This window comes from Heterocephalus glaber, unplaced genomic scaffold (genome assembly GCF_053883595.1).
Source record: "Heterocephalus glaber isolate CG9 unplaced genomic scaffold, H.glaber_assembly_v1.0 deba00001531, whole genome shotgun sequence".
NCBI lineage: Eukaryota > Metazoa > Chordata > Mammalia > Rodentia > Bathyergidae > Heterocephalus > Heterocephalus glaber.
In genome coordinates this window covers 3,487,863-3,508,450 of record NW_028258329.1, presented here as the reverse complement: position 1 = coordinate 3,508,450, position 20,588 = coordinate 3,487,863, and the positions used below count along the sequence as shown (strand labels likewise).

At 41.5% G+C, this 20,588-nt stretch overlaps 1 protein-coding gene across 7 annotated transcripts in view; it reads right to left on the bottom strand.

Moving 5' to 3' along the window:
* Window positions 1-20,588, bottom strand: part of Otud7a (OTU deubiquitinase 7A) — a 317,930-nt gene that overhangs the window by 145,863 nt on the left and 151,479 nt on the right. The window contains exons 1-3 of one of the 7 annotated variants that reach the window (XM_087188262.1): window positions 12,997-13,298; window positions 11,294-11,419; window positions 10,696-10,813 (exon numbers count right to left, since the gene is read on the bottom strand). In XM_087188262.1, coding sequence (XP_087044388.1) covers window positions 10,696-10,716 — 21 coding nt within the window. In that variant the 5' untranslated portion in view covers window positions 10,717-10,813; window positions 11,294-11,419; window positions 12,997-13,298. Of the gene's footprint in view, window positions 1-10,695; window positions 10,814-11,293; window positions 11,420-12,996; window positions 13,312-20,588 lie in introns of those variants that run through there. The other 6 variants (XM_087188261.1, XM_087188259.1, XM_087188258.1 and 3 more) reach the window with 6 other exon arrangements.

The window sequence follows — 20,588 nt, the reverse complement described above, 5'->3', positions numbered from 1 at the left end:
TTTGCTCCATTTTAATGAAGCCCAGAGAGCCCCATGGCACTCATGATTCCCACGTAGACCTACTTTGATCCGAAGGTCACCATTCTTCCTGTACACAGGTCGTCTCTTTACAGCGGAACACAATGTCTTCAAAAGTTCTCAGGTCAAAAATATCTGATGCTTTCAAATACATTGTGCCCACAGATGCATGGCTGGAAGCAAATCAATTTCTTAGCTGAGAGGCCATGATATGTTTCATCATTTTACTCCCGGTGTGGAAAGATGAAGGTAATGTCTCTCATAAAATTTATCTTTGAGAGTATTAGTGTCGGGTATACTGAGGCTTTCTCTTAGGTGAGCTGAAATGCTACACTAACCAATGGCATATTGAATTCTCCAAGGGTTCCTAACATGAGGGCAGGTGTACAGCTACCTTTGCAATCTTGGCTCAAAGGGATGAAGACTGCTCTTTCAGTGCCACTTCCTGCCGTGAACTCACATACAGACTAGAGAAACTTAAAGGACCCATGAGGAAGAGTAACCACAAAATGTGAAGGCAAGGCTTAAAGATGGATGGGAACTCTGTAAGGCAGTGAAACACAGTGACACCTGCTCTGACTTGCTGAGAACCACAGCCCTGCAGCTCTGGCACATCCACACACTGGAAGGATCACTCTCCTGGTGTCAGCGGCTTTACGGACACTCCACAGCAGAGCTTTCCTGCACCATGCTAAAGCCCCAACTCTGGAACATGTGTAAGGTGTCCTTGCTTTAAAAGATTTACACTTTTATTCTTCAGGCTCAAAAATCTAGCTGTTACACTGGTATAAAATAAGTGTCTGAATCAGACCAACATACCCTCAACAAGGGCGTTAAAAGATCCAAAGAACTCATTAATCATGGCCGTACTTCTGCTACTGATTTCATTTTATTCAGCTTTGTATCTGGGTAAAGACACTTCTCCTACAAGAAAAAATATCTAAAGGATCTAGGTCTTTTCACAGCCCCATCTTGTTATCATTACAGGTGAAGGAGCACCTTGAGAATGGACCTGCTGCCCTAACCTGCCTCTGTGAGGGTTTCCTGGGAGGTCAGGGCTCATGTTTTATTTCTCTGATCATCATGAGTTAGAATATACCACATGCTGAGTAAGTATGTTAAGTGAATGAACAAATGGAAACAAAAATTCCAAACTCAATTTTTCTACTCCATTCTGATGGGTAGACATGAAAACAACCATAATTCTACTTAGATTGGAATAAACACGGAAATAATGTCTACAAACACATTCATCAGAATTCAAGAAAGAACACTTTCTTCAGCCTGGAAGAATGAAGAAAAGAAGGCTGAAGGCACAATGAGGTTTTCTGTTTTTCCCCTCTTTTCTTTCTTTTTCTTCCCCTTACTATTCTCTTCTCCATTTAAGAATTTTTTTTCTCATGGTAGGGAGTGAAGCCCTGCCTTGCACTTGCTCCATAAGTGCTCTATCACTGAATTAGACTCCCCACCTACATATTTTTGTGGCATCAAATTCATTCACTTTTTATTCTGATGCATGCATCTTTTAAACTGAGGCCATCTGGGTCTGGTTTATGAGAAAGCATTCACTTACCTGTTGGAAGGCGACAAACTGAACTGGAAATCTCTCTCTCATGGGCTTCTCCCCTTCTTCCTGTCTTAAGCAAGTGAATGTTACCTGCAAGCACCCTGCCCTCTGGGACAGTGATGTATAAAGCAAGGGGATGAAACCCCCTGACCACTGCAAGGAGCAAGAATACCACTCCTGAGAACATCACCAGACATTTGCACCAGCCTTAGCCCAACTTTGGACTTTCATTATTTTTTTTATATAAATACCTATTTGTTCAAGCCAATTAAGTCAAATGTTTGAACATATGTCTAATTGAGAGACAAAAGCAGAATGATTCAGAGGTCAACACTAGAAAATCAGAAGAAGAAAGAAAATCTAAGGTGAATATCATTTACAAGTAGATGTAAAACTTAAAATGGAAGAGGAACAAATGCATCTAAACTACAGAAAATGATGTAAAAATACAAAGAAAGGCCCAGATGTGCAGCGACTGTCTCGGGTCCCTGGTGCCAGAGGTTACTGAGGCAGAGGAGGTGAGTGTGTGGGAGCTTGAGGAGATGCAAAGTCATCTGTGAGCTACTTCACTCTAGACTCACATGAGAGAGAAATAAATCCCCCTCTCACTAAATCTTTTGTTATTCCTACTCTCTGTTACCAATGGCCAAACATAGTTCTAATGTCCATATGTTACATTAACCAATGCACGAAGAAAAACCATATGGTCATCTCAAAAGATGCCAAAGTTCACACCTGCTCTTTCTACCAATTTGGGCAAACCAGGAATAGAAGGAATCTCTTTTTACTTGCTGAAGTGTATTAACCCCAAATTTATAGGAATGATCAATCCTAATAATGAAAACTTTAGAATTACCTGCATTAAGGTTCAGAATAAGCTCATTACTATTAGGACAAGTGAAAAATTTAAATAACTGGAACAAGATCAAAATGCAAAAATCAATACTTTTCCTACATAATAACATTAGCTAATGGAGCATTTTAGAAACAATAAAAGCAATCCAACACCAACACCAAAGGAAGTAGTCAACACCAAAAGAATATCCTGTCAATCGACCAGGGGAAACACACAACAATAAGAGACACTTTTATTTTGTTCTTTTGCAGAAAACAAAAAATCTTCATTGAGGGATAAAAAGAGAACTTAAACAAATTGATGGGAAGACTGTATTTTAAAGATGCCAATTCTTCTCATATTTATAATACACGGAGTGCAACCTCCCTATTAATTTTTCTGTGGAAAACAATCTCTAAAACTTACAATAAGCAACATATTCCAAGATAGTTTTGATGAAGAACAAAGTGGAGGGCCGGGGATTTAGCTCAGTGGTTTCACCGCCTGCCTCGCAAGCACTAGGACCTGAGTTCGATCCCCGGTACCGAAAAACAAAAAAAGAAAAGAACAAAGTGGATGCAGAAGTTTGTCTTACAGCACATATGAAAGTTGTCTGAATAAAGCAAGTGGTGTTAGAGACAGAACCACTGGGGAGAAGAGGAAGGGCAAAGGATGGGGAGGAGGAGGGGAAGAGGGGGAGGGAGAACGGGAGAGAGAGAGAGAGACAGACAGACTGAGAGACTGATTTGGTACATGAGCATAGCAGATGTCCCAATTTCCTATCTAAGACCCATTCTCCTCTTCGTTACCTGATATTTGCTTTTGTTCATGGCTGCAACATACTCAGCCCCATGTAGTAAGTCAGGATTGGCAGTGAACCGAGACAACTCTGATCTCTGCTCTATCAATATTTCTTGCAGCCAAAAGTATCCCCATGGTCAATTTTTCTCCTTGCATGAGTCCCCAAACTGCAAGAGGCAATCTGCTGGGCTATTTGGGGAAACACTTTGCTTTCCTAATAGATGAAAGGGACATATGAATCCTGACACAGAGAATCCTCATATATCTCCTGCACCTTGAAGTGATGTGACAAAAAGCTCTACTAGCCTGCGACCATGAGGGAAATGATGGAAGAATTTCAAAGATACTGCCTGACATCACTGAGCAGCTACCTCAATGCCAGCACCAACTTCAGGCTGTTGAGGGGAAAAAATACAGGTCTTCAGCAAAGCCCTTCGGGGTCAACCCTCTTGTCACCTGAGGCTGTGAGCATCGTGAATTGCTGGAATGGTAAGTGTGGGAAATCCCAAACTGATGGGAGTCCCGTGGGGAAAAGAGCATATTATAAAATAAGGTGGCGATCCATTTGGAAAAAGATAAAATTGGATTCCTCATATCATACATACGACCAACAAATTCCACAGGGATCAAATGAGAAGTAAAACTATTGCTTAACTATCATCATCTATTAGGCAAGAAATAAAACTCCAAGAGCATCAGAAGGAAAAGCGTAGGTGCGCATGGCATGTTTGTGACTCTGACATGGGGCAGCATGCTGGAGACCCTGGCTGATGTGGGCCACAGCCCATCCCTGTGCAGGTCTAGATCACACTTCCCAATCTCTCTTGCGTGACTAAGTCCCAGGCTGGTGGAAGGTGCTATGGGAGCGATGTGAGTCCCCACTTATCTCTGATCCATCACTGCTAGCTCCCCGTACAGGGTTCCATGGAGGGTCCCAGATGCCAGGCAAAGATGGAAGGAAGGGGTGGGTGAGGAAATGATCATGAAAGCCAAGCTCTCCTTGTTGACATTGGGGTAGCACATGGCAGGAAACAAAGCCGTGCTGTGTAACAGCACCAAGATTTGGAGGGATGAGCATCTGAGTGTTTAGCTGGTATTGACCAAAGGAGAAAGCTCCCTGATGACAAGAGCTCAAAAGCTCATTAAAATCTGATAAAACTTATAAGAACAAAAAACACAGAAAATAAACAAATGACAAAAATATAGTAAAAATGTCATCATTAAGAAAATGGGAGAAGATTATGGAAATTATATAATAAACAAGGGATTGGCATTAAGAATACAGGATGAACACTCCCAAATAGTAAGATGACATATAAACCAATAAAACTGGCAAATTGTATGAATGTGCAATTTACAGGAAATGCAAATGACCAGTCAACAAATGAACAGAAAATCAACCACAGCAATAACAAAGAAAATATAAATTAAAATCCCAGACAGTCATTCACTATGCCCAGCCATTCTCTCACATTAGATTGGTAGAATAAATGTCTGTGAACATCAAGTCTTAGTAACATAACACAGGCACTTTTTAACACTACTAGTGGGAGTATTCTGGGATATTACTGAGGTCAATACTGGGGGCCTTTTTTAGGATTTAATATAGTTTTTAGTGTGCATATCCTGTAAGTCTGCAATTCTGTCTCTCAGTTTTTTTCCCAGAGGGCATCTAGGTCACAAGCACAGAGAAGCACATCTGAGGAAGTTCTGTGCAGCACAGCTAGACATATATAAAATATTATCAATATGAGAATGGCCAAATCAGGTGCGGAACATCCAGTATATGAACTATACTCTAGGTGTCAATATTAAACCTTCCCTAAGGCAGTTGAGAACATTCACCTATTTCAGTATGACTTATACTAAAGGAAAAAGAATCTCATGCATACGGAAATATCCAGCAGGACACACCTGCTGTACCCATGAAGCTACTGTCTAGAAATGATTTCTCTGTCAATCTATCTAGTGCTTGACATAAAGAAGAGCTTAAGAGCTGTTAGTTTGTTTCCCTTCATTCCTTTATTTCCTTATTCCTAGAATAAATGTGCCAAGAATACCAAACCCCGGAGCAGGCATGGTCTCTGCCTTCTAAGAATATCCAGGCTGATGCTCTGAATAAGTCAAAGCAGTAGTTACTCTATCTGCTGTTTAGTGCTGTAAGGGAAACTGACTGGTCTGGAAAGACATGGGAAGGGACACACCCTAAGTAGGAGCAGAGAATACAGTAAGGGGCTCTGAGGAGGTGACACTGCACCTGCAAACCACAAGAGTCCAGGGAATTTTGCAAAGAAGTAGAGGGTTGGGTTCTATGGGTGGGGGTGGGTACAGGCATTGGCTGCAGTGTCGTAAGACAGAGGGAACAGGATGTGTATAGACTTAGAGAACGACAGAGCAAGGGACACATTCCAGAAATTAGAACTGCAAGTTTACAAAATTCAGACATCAGAGACCAAATACAACTTGAGTAACTAGATAGATTTTACGAACTGTTGGAAGATTGGAAGCTCCAACCCAGTTACCATGTCAATTAGCCTCTTGCTGATTTATGAATTCAATGCAGTCTCGGTCAACATCCCAGCAAGATTCTTCGTAGACACCAATAAGGCTGATTCTAAAATTTATGTGCAAGGAGAGGAACTAGGTTAGCCAAGACGATGCTGAAAAAGAAGAAAGTTGGAGGACTCATACTACCCAACTTTAGGATGTAGTGTAAGCACACTGGGGCCAACACAGTAAAATATTGGTGAAAGAATAGACTTGTTTCAATGGAACAGAAAACAGACCAGATTTTTTTTTTTTTTACAAAGGTACAAAGGTGACCCAATGAAGAAAAGATAGAATTTTAAACAAATGGTGTGGGAACAAACAGACCCTTCTATTAAAAATAAAATAACTTCAAACTATATCTCACAGCATACGTAAAAATGAGCTCTAAGTGGGTCACCTGTGTACACGGTCAGTTACCCACATGCAAGCACCCGTGTCTGATGTGTCCAAGCATGTGTTGTGGGGGAGGCAGAGAGGGGTATCTACGGGAAATCTGAGTAAAGTTTCAGAGGGATGGACAGTAACATTTGGAAACTCCAGCCCACTTACAAGAAGGGGAACTACAGGGGTAGATGAACTAGCTATTTTCCATTTTAAAAGGAAGTCTGTAAATTTCACAAGCACAAGAGAGTTTCAGCTTTGGAGCTTTTGAATAGATCACTTAGTTGAATGTTTACATGTGAGTGACTGGTAAAATTCAGCATTCTATCTCTCCAAGCAGAACAAGCCAGTTTGCACAAACAAACAAACAAACAAAAAGAAGAAAGGCATCTATCATCATGGATAAATCTGAATATTTCAAATAGATAACATCAAAATAGATGGATGTTTTAGAGCCCATCCAGGGTTCTATAATACTCTGGAAACTTGATGAATTAACAGGTTACCTGCTCTTTTATTCTCTAGTTATCTGGATTTTCACTTTTGATCACTAGAAATGTTTATACAAATAAAAACCCTCACAGGCATTCATAAAAAGCTAGGGACAATTTTGCCTAGTTTCTGGTTCTGTCTCATCCTGGAAATGAGGACAGCACTTCCTGTTTTCACATGCTGAGGCACAGCACAGGGCCTGGTATGGAGTGGGCATAACTATCACTGCTGATGCTATTATCAATGTATCCTTTTTCAAATATATTATTAAGCTGGAAAATCTAATAAAACTTTTCAGAGCTTCATTCCTTCGGAAGATTTGCTTTTGGGAACTTTTGTGTCATAGCAAGGGAACTCATAATTCTTAAAAGGTTGTTTCTGTATTGCAAACGATAAATAGGAAGCCGCAATTTATAGGGCCCACTGTCCAAGTCAAGATACTGCATTTTTCAGCTGAAAATGTATTTGTCCACACTCCCTTGAGAACAGAATGGTGAAACCAATTTCCCTCAAACACTAGTCCTTGGTTCGAAGCCAAATAGGCAGCCCTGCAGCCCTGGAGGAAATCATTTCAGCAGGCCGGAAGCAATTGATTCCAACCAAGAAAACTGTCTGCCCTTTGCCAAGGGTGGAGTACTGGTTCCTGAATGGCACACTGTCCCCACATGTAAGCTCCCTCTGACTTCTACCTCTCTAATCAAAGTCAAGGATGCCTCACAGCTGTGGAGACAGGGAGTTGAAATGGAACAGGAATCAAGCAAGGAAGATTAATAACAGGGGTAGAGGGAGGAGAGAAGGGGAAGAAAGAAGAGAAGAGAAGCAGAGAAAGATGAATGTGAGCTCCGCTGAGAAGCACATATTCCAGTGCAATCGATGCAATAAACTTCATGGATGCTATATTAGCTGCTGAGTGCTGTGAAGTGAATTGCTTCCAAATTTAAGACTTGAAACAACACAAACCGATAGCCTCACAGTTTATGTAGGGCAGGCATCACACTGCAGATTAGCTGGCTATCTGGTTAAGGGTCACTCCCAAGGGCCTACTACTATGGACTCGACCCAGGGCCTTCATGCTGAGCCACATCCCCAGCCCTCAATTTTCTTTTTAAACTTTGAGACAGGGTCTCACTAAGTCACTCATTTGCTAAGTTGCCAGGGTGGGCTCAGAACTGTGGCCCTTGTGCCTCAGCCTCCCAGAGTGCTGGGATTACAGGTGTGAGCCACCATGCCCAGTTATAATCCAGATGCTGGCTGGGGCTGCAGTCTTGTCCGAAGGTCAACTGAGGAAGAGGCCTTGTCCAATCTCCTGTCTGGTCACTGGCTGGGCTGCTTCGATTGCTGCTGAACTGAGAACTGAAGTTCCCCGCCATGTGGGAATCTGCACAGGGGCGATGACAGAGTGACAGGTGCTTCCTCAGAACAACCACATGAGGAGAAGCAGTGTGAGTGTGACCAGGAGGGAGTCCCAAGCTGTGTGAACTGATCCTGGGAGCAACAGTCCATCGCTTCTGCTCAGCAAAAGCAAGTCGCAGGTGTTGCTGTCTCACAGGGCAGGGCAACGCAGGGAGGCGACATCGGAAGGCTAGAGCATGTTTATGCAGGATCAGTGGCATGATTTTTAACTGTGCTTCATCATCTCATAAACTTTTGTGTTGTGCCTGCAACTGGAAAAATAAAAATGGCACAGTGCTGTCCCCAAGGGGTGGATCACTGGGCCATGAACATAAGCAACTGCTGGTAAGAAGGCAGCGGGAAGCGGCAGGGAGACTTCTGGGGTGCCTGGCACTGTGGCCCTCTGGGTCTGCAGGGCACGTCCTTTGTTCTGGGGACCACAGGTCAACGGGTCACCCCAGGAAGCAGGGGGACAGGTCACACGCATAGGGCCAACCCCCAGCTGAGCCCAGTGAGACCCAAGCCAAAAGCATGAACACTGCTGCACACTCTTCGTGAACATCTGCTCCTGTCTGCTGTTCATAGTTACGGGGAAGAAAACCAGGCAAGTAAACTTTTCAGAGAAAGCATTTGCAGGGTATGAATATATTCACCCAGCACAATCATTTTTTAAGACTAATCCACAGTTGTATGTGATTTCTAAACTCACCCATACTTTCAGAAGCTGTTTAAGTTAAAATTAGTTTTTATTAAAACTTAGTCAAAATTTCAAAACATGTTCAAGTAAGATTCACTCCATGCCTGTAGAGTGCATGTAAAGTCAAAGTGCCTTGGTCTAAACAGATAGATGCTGTAATTCAAACAAAAACTCCAGCTGGTTGCTGGTGGCTGGAAGGCCAAAGACCAGGGAGACCTGGGCGGAGGGAGGGAGTGGAAGGAGTTGAGGGTATTGAGTAAGTCGGAAATAACCAGAATGGCAGCACGAGTGCACTTCCTCAGGACATTCCGCTGACCAGTGCCTCCCGCCTCGGAGATTCTGCTCCTTCGCAGTCTTCTGCGTATAAACTCTCGCTGGGCTTGTGGCACAGGCCTGTAATCCTGGCATTTGAGGCCTGAGGCCGGAGGATCACAAGTTCAAGCCCAGCCTGGGCAACTGAGCAACTTGAGGCCCTGTCTCAAAAAAATGTAAAGTACTGGGGATGTAGCTCAGTGTGAAGGCCTTGGGTTCAACCCCCAGTGCCCACCCCCTACATGCACGCACACGCGCACACACACACACGCGCGTGCACACAGAGGTAGTAACTGAAAATGTGACTGTTCTGATCACGGGGAAGCTCTGCCTCGGCATTCAGACTTATCAGCATTGTGGCCAAGGGTCTTGTACAGCATTTCACGGTAGCGCAGCATCTGAGTTCCGCTCAGCCCATCCTCCTGCATCTGAGAATAATTACCCACTGGTGCTTAGGAGCCAAGCCAGGCTCCACCCTGCACCAGGCACCTTGTGCAAGGGTCAGTCTTCATCTCCCAGTTTTCAGGAGGCTGACGGCTTGTGAGGTGAAGGATTTGCTCAAGATCACCAGCATCTGTGTAGGTCAGAGAAGAGATGCATACCAGACAGTCTCATTTCAGAGTCCACCTCTTGTCTGTCCGGATGTACTCCCTTGTGGGGTGATCTCACAGCCACAGAAAGTTTGAAAAATGAAGGACTGTGTGGCAAGGAAAGAAAGTTTGACGCCCTGATTAACTGATGAATGAGAACTCACAATCTAACTGTGAACGGACACTAAAACCACTGGCTGCCAATCAGCTGCTGAAGAGGATTCTCATCCGGTCCCAAAGTGCACCCCACCAATTAGTTACTAAGTAGAAGGGATGAAAAGGTGACTCTGTAAAGGGAGGCTCTGGCGGTCACCACCTCAGCCGAGGATGAACTTGGCATCATCAGTAGCAGGTCAGATGACACAGTGCACCTCCTGATGTGGAAAGCAGAGGAGAGGCTGATTTAAATCTAAGTGTGAGGAAACCATCAGACAAATCCAATTGTGAAGCACTCTACAAAGCAAGTGGCTTAGATTCTTAAAAAAACAGCTAAATGGAGCTGGGTGTGGTGGCATGAGTGCAGCCTGAGCAACGCAGCAATTTAGCAAGACTCTGTCTCAAAATAAATAAATTAAAAAAGGGCTGGCTCGGTGTGAAGGTCCTGGGTTAGATTCCCAGTACTGCAAATATATATAAACACACAATATATATAAATATTAATATAATAGTGCTGAAAGTGGCACTCAGTGGTAGAGTGTCTGGTACCACAAGTCCTGCCTTTGATCACACACACACACACACACACACACACACAATCATTAAAGATACAAACAAAAGCAGGGGTTTGGTTTAGATATAATTCAAATTGCACCTAATTGAATGCCAGCCAGGGAGAAAGCACTCTGATGACTATTTTCAGGAGAACTAAGTGTGTCTGAATAGGGACAATGTCTGGAGAATATTTCCTTACCAATGCTAAGTTTCAAAGTAACAATAGTAGTCCAACTTTCTAGAGGATGGCTGTATTCGTAGGAGATCCATGCCAAAGTATGTTATGATATCTGCAATTCATGTTCAAATGTTTCTGACAAAATAATTGAGAACCCACATATATACATACCCCAATGTTGTAGATACACATTTACAGTCTCTGTGTATGAACAACTGGTAAATCTGAGCAAAGAATATATGAGTTTTCACTTGAGTCTTCCAGCTTTTCTGTAGATTGGAAGTTTTTCCTAATAAAAATTAGGCACAAAGGTTGATTAAAATGTTTGCTCCAAGCGTTGTAGTATTTTTGGACAAACACTAACAGAAAACATTGAAAACTAAAATAATCAATGTGCTAAGATGATGAGATTATTTTTCTTTCACCTGCATTATTCTTACAATACTTTAGCAATCAATCATACTTGCAACAGAGAGTTACAAAGTAAACTGCACTATTGTAGATGAAATAACTTGTCAGTTCCTAGGGCCGTGTTCCTATTAACACTAAGGATTATTATTCTGAACTCAAATTCTAAGGCAGTGTGAAATACGGTTCTTAGTCCTGTCTCAGTGGACTGTGGAGGGTACACAACACTTTCTTTACAGGGGCTGAGGCCTCATTTCCGGTGCTCTGTTCGCAGAACCACCGCGGGCTCCCCAGTTAGAGACGCAGCAGATGGCACCCACTGCTCTGGCACTGGCACTAGGACGGTGAGCAGAGCACTTACTTCCCAATCACCTGTATTCTCAGAGGTGAGTGGCAGTCAAGCATTTGGACCAGCACTGCAAGGTCTCTGACCGAAGTGGCCCATTTTTGCTGAAGTCCAAGGTGCAAGCACGCAGCCGCTGGAAGTCTGGAAAAGACAAGAGGACAGAATGTTGATATTGCCTGCAAAGTGAGACTTTGAAATTTCAATGTCAGAAATTATTTTTTTCTATTTTAAAACTTAAATGTGAATTTTTTAAAATTTAAAAGTAATTTTAAACATGAAATACGCACACGAAATGATCCAACTAGTGAATTCTACTCCCACATGCCATCTCAACCTTTAATTTTTAAATGAATGCTGGCATCATTTAAAAAAGTTTCCTCTGAGTAGGCGCCAGAAAAGCGGCTATGGGTCAGAACCCCAAGAAGCTGCCAATGGAGAGGACGCAGGAAACCCAATCGTAGGAGATTCCTGAAGGGTAGAGTGACTCACTGGAAACTCGAAAGTTGGCAGTCTGCTGCTAATCGCACTGGGGAGCACCGTGTCCCTGCTGGGATCCAGGTGTGGATCCCTGAGGAGCCCTGGGGTCACAATAACGCTGATCACAGTGCGGTTAGCAGCAGCCTCCCGACCTGGAGACTGAAAGACTGCACTTACACAGGCAGCTCTTCCTGCAGACACTGGGGCCTGTCTGGTCGTGGCTGAGGGTGGGCAGGGGTTTCTGTCTGACCTGTACCCTGCTCGGACTGCACCATGTGTGGCTGGAACCTGCCTTCCCACGCGAGAGTACCCAGGACCCTCTGGTCTGCAGCACCTCCGGCCACGTGTGCCCCCAGCTGAGGGAGGCCCCAACCATCTCTCTAGGAGATCGAGGACAGCAGGGGCTGGCAGGCTTCCCCTCAGCCCTTCCCAGCAGAACAAATCCCTCATCTTCAGAAGGGCGGCGAGTCCATGTCACTGTTTCAAAGCTAGTGTGGCCACAGTCTTTGAGTGGTCTGTGCCTTACATCAAAGTGTCTGGTTCCCTCTGGAATTCTTCCCATCTTGAATTTCACTTCGCTGTTGGCATTGCGCTCCTCTTTCATTGTATAATTTTGCAATTCTAGTTTTGTCTATTCTCTTTATATTTTTATCCTTTTAGGTCATTTTATTTCAACTGTGTCTCATCTAGTACCTTATAGGGCAAATTTAATGCTTTACTTAATTTCAGAATCTATATTCTTTAACTGGGGGAATGTAATCTGCTTCCATTTTGTCTTGGCAGGATGTGGGAGGAGAGTAGTGGGTGACTGGTATATTTGGAACTTTCCGTGTCACCTTATTTTATGTTTTCTTCTCAAGTTATCTCTTTGTTGTTTCCTTTACTGATTTTAACTGACTTAGTTGATCTTATTTTTCCTCTTAGCAATTCTCAGAAGTTGTATTTTATTTCCTTCTAGTAATTCTCTTAAATTTATAAACTACATATATATATATTCATCTTTGTTATCCAAATTTAGATTTAACTAATATGTATCTCTAATTTCTAAGCAGGATAAAGTCCTTTTTTAAATTTAATTCCCTTCTCTTCCTATGCTCTTTGGTGTATTTTATTGGAATCATTTAAAATGTTAATTCCAAATTGCTTTTAATTTTCATGTTTCTATCTTCTTGAGAATCATCTCTTGACAGTTGTTTCAAGCTTTGGGGCTATGTTATTAATACAGTGGATCTTTGACTTACAAACTCGATTTGTTCCAAGGGCTGGTTGTAACCAAGTCAATACAGCTGAGATCTGGATGTTTACCTGGGTATAGATAACAAGAGGCAGATGAATCTTCCATTAACCTAATTAACCCAAGTTGTTCGTATGTCGGGCCCATTGTAATTTTAGGGTCCTCTGTAATTGTAACATTGCTGTGTTTTAGTGTTTGCTAATTGACCCTGGATAATTTACATCACTTGTTTCTCCCAATGAGTTTTATGTTACTAAAAGGATTCCTGGGTTAACTCTTTCAAAAAGACTTCATAGGGAATACATTTTCTGAATTCTTAAGTAAAAATCAGAAGAAATTAAATGCAAGATAAAGGGAATCAATAGCTAAATGTTTTTGAAAAAAGTTGGGGGTCTTACATTTCCTGATTTCAAAACATATTATGAGGTTACGGTAACCAGAACAGTATATTATAGGAATAAAGACACTTACAGACCATTGAGATAGAACAGGGGACCAAGAAATAACCTGTCACACATATGGCCAAGTGATTTTGGATAAGGGTGCCAAGACCACTCAATGGGGGAAATAATAGTCTTTTTAAAAAATTAATTTCAGTGGTACATTTTAGATGTACATAATGATCACATTCATCATAAGGAATTTGTATCTTGATTCTCCTTTTTTTCCCAAATCCCCTTCCCTCCCTTCAACCCCTCTTGTCCTCCTTATTTACAAAAGCTTTGTTTCCATATTTTGGGGAAAGGACAGTCTTTACTACAGAGTGCTGGGATAACTAGATAGCAACATGCCAAAGAATAAAATTGGACCCTTAGCTAATGCCACATACAAAAATGAACTCAAAATGGATCAAAGATCTAAATGTACAATCTAAAATTTTTAGAAATATTAGGGGAAAACTCCATGACACTGATTTTGGAAGTTATTTCTTGGATACAACATTCAAAGAATGAACAACAAAAGAAAAATATAGATAAAACAGATTTCATCAAATGTAAAATCTTTCAGGCTTCAAAGGACACTATCCACAGAATGAGAAAGTAACCTATCCAATGAAAAGAAAGTTACATATCTGCTAAGTGTTTAATATCCAGAATACATAAGGCACTATGATTCAACAAGAAGATAAACAACTCAATTTTTAAAATGGGCTAAAAACTTGAATAGCCATTTCTCCAAAGAAGATGAACAAATGGCCAATCAAAACATTAAAAATGCAAATAACAAGGGAAACAGTCACCAGGGAAATGCAAATAATGAGATATTAATGTACTTCACACCCACTAGGATAGCTAGTTATTTTAGAACACACACACACACAGACACACACACACACACACACACACACACGCCAGAAAATAACAAGTATTGGGAAGGCTGTAAGGAAATTGGAACCGTTTGTTTATATTGCTGATAGAAATGTAAAGTAATGTACCTGCTAAGCAAAACAGTGGTTCTATTTTTGATATTTCTGCAAAAAATTAAACATTGAATTACTTTATGATCTAGCAGTTTGACTTTTCAGTACATAGCCACCCGAGAGAATTAAAGGTAGAACTTAAATGCATATTGGTGAAACTATGTTCACAGTCAAATTATTCACAATAGCCAATAGCTGGAAACAAGACAAGTCTCCACAGATGTGTGGATCAACAAAATGTGACATATACATAAATGGAATATTAATAAGCCTCAAAAAGGAAGTACATTCTGACACATGCTACAACATGGATAGACCCAAAGGATGTTACAGGAAGTGAAATACGTCAGTGACAAGTACTGTGTGATTGTATTTATATGCAGTGCCTATTTCAATGGATGAGGCACTTACATTCAGAGACAGAAAGTAGAATGGTGTTTGCTGGGGCATGGAATATGGCAAGTGAGTGTTTAATAGATACAGGGTTTCATTTGGGGAAGATGAAAAAGTTCTAGAGATAGATGGTGGTGATGGTGGCACAACAATGGGAATATACTTAATGCCACTGGAAAGTACACTTAAAATAATAAAATTTTGTTTTGTATAATTCATCATAACAAAAAATTTCAAGATGGGTCAACAAATGAGTAAGAATCAGATTGAAGTTTTCCCACTGACCACATATCATTCAAGGAAAAATACATTTAAAGATGAGTGTGGTAGGGTGGATATAATTGGGAACCAAGGATTTTATGGGCAGTGAAATTCTTTCTAAAGAAATAGGCACAGGCTCAGAAAATTCTTTATCCATACATTCTTGAAAAAATTCATAAAGAAAAAGAAAAAAGAAAAGTCCATCATGAAAAGGTGAGGTATAAGCAGCAAAGGTAAATTACAAAAATAATAAAATAGTACATATTTGGGTTATTAATCAAATGACTGTCTTAAAAATCTAAAGTTAAAAATAAAAGGATAAAATTAGTTATACTGGTAGAGTGCTAAAATGCAGAAAACGTATAGTAATACTGATAGCCAACAAGATAAAATTCAATATGTAAGGCTAATTTAACCTTATAAGTTTATCACATCATAAATTAAGACAGAAACATTACATGAACACTTCAAAAGATCTGCACTGATACAATTTGACAATGATGATAACTTAAAATACAATATATCCTAGCAAGGTAGGATGGAGAAGAAGTTCTTTAACCTGATATAAGATCTTCTGAAAAACATTATAACATATGTTATGCTTAATAGTGAGATGCTGGGAAATGCTGAGTGCATTCCCTCCAAGAGCAGGATGTCTACCATCACCGCTTGTGTTCAGCCTTTCTCCTGCAGCTATTGGCCAGTGGGTCAGGGCAACATAAATAAGCTGATTAATTAACAAATTAATTAACTAAAATAAATGGTATAAAAAGTTAAAAGGAATGAAAAACCTTGTTATTTGTGGACCTTATGACTTAAATATAGAAACTAACCTCGGGGATAAATTATTAGAATTCCTTAGAATCTTTAAGAAACAGAATTAGTACACAAAACCAACTGAGCTTTTATATACTATAAAAACTTAGGAAATCAAATAAAATCTCATTTATTATCATATCAATATAAATCATGTAGGCATAAGTCCAACAAAAATGCACAAAAATCTTATGGAGAAAATTATAAAGGTTCATTAACTATTGGGATAGACATAAATAAAAGGAGAGAAAAATTAGGAGACTTCTACAGATTTAGCATAATTGCATTCAGTATCTCAAAAGGGGGATCTGTGTGTGTGTGTGTGTGTGTGTGTGTGTGTGTGTGTGTGTGTGGTGCATGGTTAATTCCGAAAATTATTGAAAGCATAAAGTGCAATGCACATTTGAAGAAAAATACCAGAGTTGGAGGATAGATAAAGGACTCACTGTGATGGCAGGGGTTAAGACACCGTGTCACGGGCATAGGTAGAGACAAATAGAGGAGTGAGATGGAATAGAAAACCAAACGAAAGATGGCATCTGACAGATGGGCACTTGACATATTACAGGTGACTTCAGAGATCAGAAGGGACTTTGCAGTGCCTTCCAACTGACTGCCGGTATGGAAACAATGAGCTGAGATCTCTAAACCTTAACCACAACCAAAACCAAGAAAAGCAAAATCTGGCCTTAAGGCTAAGCTATACAAATTTTAGAAGAATATACAGGAAATATTTTACAGCTTTGGAGTAAGAAAGAATTTCTTTAACAAGATAAAACAAAGACCTGCTGCAAAGGAAAAGATTGATACATATGGCTAATATCACTTACAAACTGCTTCTCATGAAAAGGCACTATGAAGAAAGTGAGCAGAAAAAGCCACAAGTGGGAGAAAATATTTGCAAAACATAACCAAACAAGAATCAGTACCAAAGGGGTAGGGGTAGTGGGAGGGGCGGGGGAAAGGAAAGAAGGGAAAGGAAAAATGATGAGAAATGGAAAAAATGGAAATAAAGTCTTTGTAAATAGGGAATGGTGGAGGGCGTGAAGGGAGGGTTAGGAATGGGGAAAAAATAAGAACCAAGATGCATCATGTAAAGGTACAATTCCCAATGAGAAATGTAATTGTGTTGCATACCTAAAACGTACCAATAAAAGAATTTAAGAAAAAAAAAAGAATCAGTACCCAGAATATTTAAAGAATTCTGAGATTGAATGAGAAGAGATGAACAACTCAGTAGAAAAATGGGCCAAAGAAATAAGCTGGAATTTTACAGAAATGGGAGAACAAAAAAGTTATGAAAACAGAAAAACATTCTGATGATCTCTCTTTCAATCAAAGAAACCTAAATTAAAATCACAGGAGTTAATATTCCATACCTAATAGATTGGCAAAAGTACCCTTAAGTGGACAGTACCCTGTTCTGCCGAGAATATGGAGAACAGAAACTGGCATTGGCTTCTGTCTGAAGTTCCATGCAGTGAAGCTGTCTGGGAGAGCGACTGTCATGAGCCTGAGGTGACACAGAGCACCCGGCCCACCCGCCGGGGATTCTACCCCTTCCTGCACCCTCGGAAGGGCTCGCACATGGCCATGGAGAGAGTCACACGGTGACCACTGGCTGCGCGTCCACAGCAGCGGGCTTCTGAGTCACCTCAATGTGGAATCCTGCGTCCCAAGGAAAAGGAGCTGGATCTACAACCACAGCATTAAGGGAAAGAAGCAAGCCAGAGAGGAACTCATGCGCTCCATTCAGACGAAGTGCCAGTATCAGGCTGACCCAAGTGGTGTTTTGTTTGGCAACATGAACATGAGTGGTTCAGGGAGCAGCGGACAACCTCGGTGGGCAGGGGGAGGCCAGGGTGGAGAGGACCAGGCACAGAGGACAGTCACAGTCTCACTCAGCTGCACCATAGGCACACTGCTGTTCGGGCTATTCTCTGAACCATTCAGAGTTCCCATGTACATTTTTGTTGGTATGCCACACTTGATAGTGAAAACGAAGACAGTGTATGCATAACAAAAAATCTGCCAAGGCACCTATGAAAGTGTGCTAATAAGAAAGAAAAGTAAAGGAATCATCTGAAAACTCTATCAAACTTCACTGAAAAGTATAAATGAAAGCAGAATAGAGAAACATCCTGTTACTGGATCGGCAGGAAATACTCTGATATCAGTTCCTCAGGACTTAAACTCTAAAATCAATCGAATATGAACAAACTTCCAGCAAGCTTAAAAAAGCCTGTCTAGATAGGCTGCCTCTGAAGTTCCTGGTAAGGACTGTCACACCGGTGTGAAGGAGAAGAGGCCCAGTTGTAGCAAATTTTAAAAAACATTTACTTTACTCCCAAATGAGAGCAATTAAAATTTGCTTAGGGCGATGGGCCTGTCCACGTGACACACCCAGAGGTTTTCGACAAACAACCTTGTTTCTCTGTGCATCACTTGTTCCCAAAGACAGAGCAGAAGTGGAAGTGGCTGGATACTAAACCTGATCCCAGAGGCACAGATACCCGCGGAGAAGCAGGGCCTGGCAACAGCTGCACTGCGGTCCTGAGGCCTCTGTGAACGCAGGTAGGATGCGCAAGTGGGCCGACAGCACCTGGCCAGGTACTGTCCCCAGAGAGATGGGTAGGGTCTGCTCTCAGGCTAGGAGGCCTCGGAGCGGTGCCCATGCCGATGGCACAGGGTGGGCCAAGTCTCCCTCAGGAATACTGCAGCACCAGCAGCCGATTCTCCCCTTGGTTCAGTGTCCAACTCCATGTTACCTGCTGGTGGCACAATATCCTGAGGATTATTACTGCTTTTTACTGAAGCACTAAGCCCCAAGTACCAGGGTGAAGGCACCCCACTATCTCTGTTAACCCCAGGAGAACACTGGGGCCCCTCACCCTGCAGGGCCACTCACACAGCGAACAGAGCCTCGATTCAGCACCGCCTGGGCCAGGCCCATGCTCTAGGCTTGTCTTGCACCTCCTGATTTCCTGCGCCCTCTTCGTTCTTCATATTTTCCAAACGGGGAATTTTTCAAAATCTCCCTTCTGGCTCCACCCCCGACCCAGACCAAATACCACGCCCCGCCCCGCGCCGCTTCCCCCGGAATCCCCTTCAACTAGGGAAGCAAGGTCTCCCTGGATCTCCCAAGCCAGACCTAGTGCCTATGCAGCGTCGCGCAGCAGCGCTCTCCGTTTACAATCTTCACTCGTGCCTTGGGTGAGGCAGACCGCGCCTGGCTTTATTCCTCAGTCTGCCTAAGCGCTAAGAGAAAGGTGGACTTCCAGGAAATCGGCCTTAACTCACACACTGATCTCTTGGTTTGTTGGAGGCTCAGGAAGCAGAGGAGTTTCGTTCAGCCCAGGTGTTCATCTCTGCTCCCCGCCTGCTGGTACCCAGGTACGGTTCTTTCTTTTTTTTTTCCCCCATTAAGTTTATTGGTACATTTTAGGTATACAATACAGTTACATTCATCATTGGGATCTTGTACCATTACATGAGTCTCTTGGTTCTTATTTTTGTTCCCCTTCCCTTGCCCTCCCTTCACCCCCTCCACCCTTCCCTATTTACAAAGACCTTGTTACCATTTTTTTTCCTCTTCTCATATTTTTTCCTTTCCTTTTTTTCCCTTCCTCTATCCCTCCCACTTCCCCTGCTCTTTTAGACCTTTTCTTCCTGTTACACAATATCAGTTATATGTTTTTTAAATTACAATATTAAGATCTAGGAGACATTACCACAGATTTTACAGAATTTAAGAGGATATAGAAAGCATATTACAAAAATCTTTTTTGAAATAAATTTGACAACTTCTAAGAAGTACCTTGGAAGACAAATTAATGAAACTAACTCTGGAGGAAATATAAAATTTGAATAGCACCTATTAAAGAAAGTATATTCCTAGCTTGAAAACCTACCTATACGACAACAGCAGGCTCATAAACATTTTAACTGATAAATTATATCAAACAAAGCAGAAAAAAGAAGGAACACTTCTCCCCTCATTTTAGGAAATCAACATTGTGCTAATCCTAAAACTGGATAAAGATAATAGAAGAAAAAAGTATGAACACAGATAGAAATTTGTTTAACAAAACAAACTATTGGAAGTCAGATCTGGCAGGATGTAGAAAGTGGTTTTGTTATAGGGATGGCAGTGTTGGTTCAGCATTGGAAGATCCACCCCCAAAAGTCATCATTTTAACAGAGGAAAGGAAAAAGCCATATGATCCTGTCACTAGTTGGAGAAAAAGTATTGGACCAAATTCTACAGCTGTTCATGGTAAAACCTATCAGGAGACTAGAAGTAGAACAGAAACTTCTCAACAGATTAAAGACATATACTCCATACTTCTAGCAAGAACGCCTTATATGAATGGAGAAGATACAATGCTTTCTCCTTAAGGTGGGGAACAAGGGCAGATATGCTTACTCTTTATCTGTCCATTAAACTTTGAAACCTAGGCCCCAGCAAAATAGTCTGGCAATAAAATGACACAACTAGGATAGGATTGGCAAGGCAGAAGCAAAATCTTTATATGTAGATGAAATGATCATCTACAGAGAAAATACTAAGAAATCTCTAGGAGCCCCTAGAACTTGTACTTGAATTTAGCAGGATTAGAAAACACAAGGTATATATAAAAATTCAGTTCTGTGTATACTTGCTATAAATGAAGAATTGGATATTGAAATTTAAAAGTTATGTAGGAGTA